Here is a 4842-nt window from a genome sequence, read left to right as displayed (position 1 = left end):
CTCCTGTCGGCGGCGCCCACGCCATCCCCGGCCGCCGGTCACACAGATAAGGCTGGCAAGGTTCGCGCCACCAAGGGACCCAGCATGCAGCGGATGGACACACAGCTGGCTGCCACCGCACCGCCGGGTCCAGGCAGGAGTGGGAGGGCCGGGCCAGGCAGGCGGGCGTCCAGTGCCCCCCACCATCTTGGTTGCACGGCCTGTTTTCTGCTCTCCCCACTGGGCGATGACCACAGCTTCTTCTGAAGTCACTTAGAGGAGGGAAAGAGAAATAGTAGAAAAGCACTTGTGCTCCAACTCAGCTGGTGCTCTCTGCTCGTCTTCTGGACACCACGTGTACTGGGGGTGATGGTGGTTGTAGCTTTTCAGGACGTCGGATAGCTAGACCCCAGCGGCAGGAAGTGGCACCTGCCAGAGTCACTCTGCGGTCTCTCCGGGGGCCGGGGCTTGATGGGAAGTGGGGGCCGTGGCCCTGCAGACCGGAGGCGGTGGTGGTGTGGGGATGGGAACCGAAGGAGCAGACGTGTCTGAGCTGACATGGGTTGTGGGCCAAGCTTGGAGCTTGTTCTGTCGGAACAGAAGTGAGTTCTAGTTCAAAAGTCCTGAGGGGCAGCACCGTGGGCGCAGCGGCAGGCTGCCAGATCCCGCAGAGGCAAGGTGAGCTGGAGGAGAGGCATAAGAGCCATGGGAGGGGGCGACGACAGCCCCAGTGTGGTGACAGAAAAGGGGACCTGCCGCTCACCCGCCCTCCAGGGCACTGCAGAGAAACCATTCCTCTGCACGCGCCAACGTCCCACGGAGGTCACGGGAACTGTGACTGTCTCTGCTCTTTTCTGACTCAGCGTGGGGTCTCTGTGTATTTACCAGGTGCCATCTCCGTGCCAGGCCTGCTGGAGAAATAGGATTCGATCGGACCCCTAGTGCGCCCAGCCTTCCTCGGGTGGGTAAACTGAGCCGAGTAGAAACTAGGGCTGGGATTTACACTTGGGTCTTCCGAATGCAGGGGCAGTGACTACCCTTCTATGTGGCAGAGCCGGGGACTTCCTGGAGTGGGGGCTCGAGGCCTCCAGAGAGGGGTCCCCATAGGTATTTGCTGAAGGATTTTCTTCTAGAGAGTTTTTATTACGGGGAAGCAGGGCTCAGGTGGCTGGTGGCCAAGGGCTGCATCTTTTCCCTCCTAAGTCCCTTGTCCTGCAGGGCCTTTCCATTCCCAGCCAAGGAAACACCCCACCTCTCTCCAGCCGTCCCAGGTAAACCAGAGCCAAAGCCTAGATTTGCTGGGGACAAAACTCAGGCTCCTGGTCTGAACTTCTGCCTGCCCCCTCCCCACGTTACTGTTTCAGGCCAGAGACCCTGGATCTAAAGGATGGAGGTGACAGAGGGCGTTTGTGGGTGAGGTGAGGTGCTGGGAGGGGAAATGTTTGCAAGGCTATAACTAGAAACCAGGGTCTGGGGTTACTGTCACTGCCCAGGGCTGTGTTATACACCTGCCTGCCTGAGTTGGCCCAACTGGGGCCCCACTTCCTGCCCCAGGGAGTCAGACCCTGCCCGTGGGGGTCCCCAGCCAACTGCCAGGTTTTATGGGCTCAGTCAGGAACGTGTATACTGTGACTAATCCCCATCCTCGGCTTCCTCTGTCACACAGACCTGCCAGGCAGGAAGTGAGCAGGACTCAGCCCCCCTTAATCACCGCCACCTCCCCGTGACCCGCCTCAATCACGCCTCTTTACAGTTGGGCAGAGCTGTTCGGGCCTCCTCAAACTTCCCTATCTGCTCCTCAAGATCACAGATAGGGCTAATGGCGTTTGTTTGGTCCCCACCCTGGGCCCCGGCATCGCGGGAGTCACGCAATCCCATGGACCCAGGGTGGGGACTGGCCTCCTGCCCCATGTGGCCGTGTGGGGCAGCGGCCCCTTGTGTGGCCACCCCTCTGTCCTCCAGCCTCCTAGCAGCCTGCTCTCTGCTTCTGGGCTCCAGGGGCGGTGGACCCTGCTTGACTGTCACCTCTGTAGCTGCCCCTGACTCACCAAGGTTCCCCCCGTGCGGCTTCTGAGAACTTGCTGAGCGCCTACCACATACCAGACCCCGGTGCGGGGCGGTCACCTGAGAGCAGCAGTCACCAGCCAGAGCCAGGTGACAGTGACACACTCAGATGGGACCCTGAGGGATGCAGACGGAGGCCCTGCGGTGTGAAGGGCACGAGGAAGAGCTTCTGGGGCGTTGGCGTCTGCACTTGTGAGTGACCTGGACAGAGCAGTGTGGCAGCCAGACAAGCAGTGCTGCTGTCCACCCGGGAGCACGACCAGGGATACCCTCGTTCTGGGCCACTTCTCAGGGGCCCAAAAGGCCAGGCCATGCAAAGGTGCTGGGCGTCTCTGTGGCAGTGACTGTTAAGGCTTTGGAGGAAGCCTCGAGGGCCACCTTGCCTTAGCACCAGTGCCTGTATGCGTGATGCCTCCTGGGACCGGAGAGACCAAAGCGGAGTGAAGGGTCCAGGGCTCCAGGAGAGGGCAACACGGGCCTGACAGTGGACAGGATGGGGGAGACTGCCACCCAGGGTCCCCGCCAGCCCAAGGGGTGCACATCCGGGCCTAAGAGAGAAGAGAACTCAGTACAGCCTGGAAGGACAGCATTAATAACCCTTAATTCCAAGGTCTCCCCCTGAGTCACCAGTTACTGTTCCCCTTTTTAGAAGAGGCTATTGAGGTGCAGAATGCTGGCTGATTTTCTCAGACAGTACAATTTTTAAGTCACAGCAGAAGAAGAGCCGCTTTCCCACACTACACAGCCCCAAAAGCCCAGGACAGCTGAGGTGTCCCAGACCAGACACTGTGGGCAGCGCCTGTCAGTCTCCAAACTTAATCTGATTGGGCCAGCCAGGGTCACCTGACATACTGCCTGCCCAATCACTATGTTTAGGGAATGCAAAGAGCCAATGGGCTTATCCATGAGTCAACTGGCATTTCTAAGGCCCCACCTCCCCCACGGTGGGCAGAAAGCAGCTCAGTTGCTGCCCAGTCTGCTGCCCAAGGAAGGACATGGTTTCTGGAGGGACAGTCACTGGCAGCCTCTGCAGCCACCCAGGAGAAATGTGTCTGCTCCATCCACAGCAGGGCATGGAACACACATGGAATTGTGTCAGGACACCTCCAGGAAGCAGCAGCACACTCGGGTCGGGAGTTTGGAGAGTGTTTACTAAAGGGATTGTTGACCAAGGGGTGGGCAAGGTATGGGGAGGTCACAGGGTAGAACAGGACCTCTGACCATGCACAGTGACCAAGTCACCAGGACATGGAAAGGTAGACAGCTATGGGAAGAGGACGGCCAGACAGGAGCCTGGTATCGGCCCCGGGAGGGAGCCAGAAAACCCTAGATCCTCCGTCATCCCCTTTCCCTCCTGAGTGCATCCCCTTGACCAAAGCCAGGAGCCAGAGGGAAGGACACTGTGGATGCAAAGCAGGAGAGAAGCTAGGGAAGGTGGGGTGGGTAGAGAATCACAGAGGGAACTTCCTAGGGTGGCCCTGGAGTCTGATCCCCTAGGTCTTAGGCGGGATCACAGGGGGTAGAGCCTGAGAGAGGGGTTTGGTGCAGGTACATGGGAAATGAGAGGGGCAGTACAGTGAGAAAGGAAACAGAATGTGCTTGTCTCTCAGTGGATAAACACCTCAGATTGTTGAAGGGGCACTTCCCATGCCTTGGGTTAGGGCTTGACCCAGGTATCCTCACAGGGTTACCTGTGGACTGAGCGGGCTGCCACAGCAACTCCACCCTGCACAGAGTCTGCTTAGGCAGGTTTGCCTCCAAAAGTTTTGTGAGGATACGTCCAGAATTGAGCTGGTGCTGGACATGGCGGCATTGTGCTCTGATGGTTTGTGTTGCCTGGGAGGCTGAGGCAGGAGGATCGCTTGGGTCCAGGAGTTCATAGCCAACCTGGGAAACATAGTAAGACCCTGTCTCAAAGAAAGAGGGAAGGGAAAGAGGGAGAAAGGGAGGGAGGAAAAAAGAAAACAAGACCTCCATCGGCTGGGGCTGCACCATCTGAAGTCGGAGTGGGCTTCGTGGTACCCTCCGAGGTGGCCCACACCCATGAAGCGCGGCCTGGTACCCTCCAAATTCCCAGGGTGACCATGTCAAGGCAGGGCCTTCAAGGAGGCAGTGAGATTCAGTGAGGCCATGGAGATGGCTGTGAACCCAAAGGACAGGCACCCTTATCCAGGGAGGGTGAGACACAGCCACACCCAGCAGGAGGCCTCTCTGGAAGCAGCCCCAGTGGCTGAGGGTCTGACTCAGCCTCCAGGTCTAGGAGAGAATCTGTCTGCACCGTTCCTGTCTCGGTGCCCGCCCAGGGGACTGTGCATCACGGCTTCAGCCGACCGGACGCATGGCAGTGCAGACTCCACTGCTGGGGTCCCCACCGAGGGCAGCTGCCTCCCCCAGAGTGCTATCAAAGCTCCAGGTGGCTGCGGTGCAGCTCCGAGGGGTGGCCCCTTCCCGTATGTTAGGCTGTGGATACCAAAGCAAAAACCTGGAGGAGCCGGGCAGAGGCTGCCAGGCCTGCAGCGACCCGGGCCAGAAGCCACCTGTCATCTGCCGAGATCCCACTGGTGAGCTGTGCACAGGAGCAGACACGCTGGGGACACAGCGGGGGGCTGTCTTGGAGGTGGGCCACACCCTGGCATCTCCACTGAGTTGGCTGAGGCCCGGCGCCAGGCACAGCTGACCCCAGCCCTTCCCCGCAGAGCATGTACTTGTTTCTCAGTTAACACAGAGATCAAATAAGAAGCCAGTGACAGCTGGTGCCAAAAAGGTGGCTAAAAGTGGCCCGGGAAGGGCTGATGTGTT

General features: G+C 59.2%; 1 protein-coding gene across 1 annotated transcript; it reads right to left on the bottom strand.

The window, feature by feature from the left end:
• Positions 1-297: 297 nt before the first annotated feature.
• On the bottom strand, positions 298-4358 carry LOC104867296. The gene is made up of 4 exons (XM_010631626.2): positions 4322-4358; positions 3735-3950; positions 743-890; positions 298-567 (listed from the first exon to the last, which is right to left on the bottom strand). The coding sequence occupies exons 1-4, from the start codon at positions 4356-4358 to the stop codon at positions 366-368; spliced, it is 603 nt and encodes a 200-aa protein (XP_010629928.1). The 3' UTR covers positions 298-365.
• Positions 4359-4842: the final 484 nt, after the last annotated feature.

Source organism: Fukomys damarensis, unplaced genomic scaffold, assembly GCF_012274545.1.
Source record: "Fukomys damarensis isolate Sample0158 unplaced genomic scaffold, DMR_v1.0_HiC HiC_scaffold_37, whole genome shotgun sequence".
Classification (NCBI taxonomy): Eukaryota; Metazoa; Chordata; class Mammalia; order Rodentia; family Bathyergidae; genus Fukomys; species Fukomys damarensis.
This window is presented reverse-complemented; position numbering and strand designations above follow the sequence as displayed.

Coding starts and splice junctions, on each gene's coding strand:
- LOC104867296 (XM_010631626.2), bottom strand. CDS start 4,358: ATGCACAGTCCCCTGGGCGGGCACCGAGACAGGAACG. Junction 3,951..4,321: donor CGGGCACCGAGACAGGAACG/GTGCAGACAGAT, acceptor TCTTTGAGACAG/GGTCTTACTATGTTTCCCAG. Junction 568..742: donor TGCAGTGCCCTGGAGGGCGG/GTGAGCGGCAGG, acceptor CTGTTCCGACAG/AACAAGCTCCAAGCTTGGCC.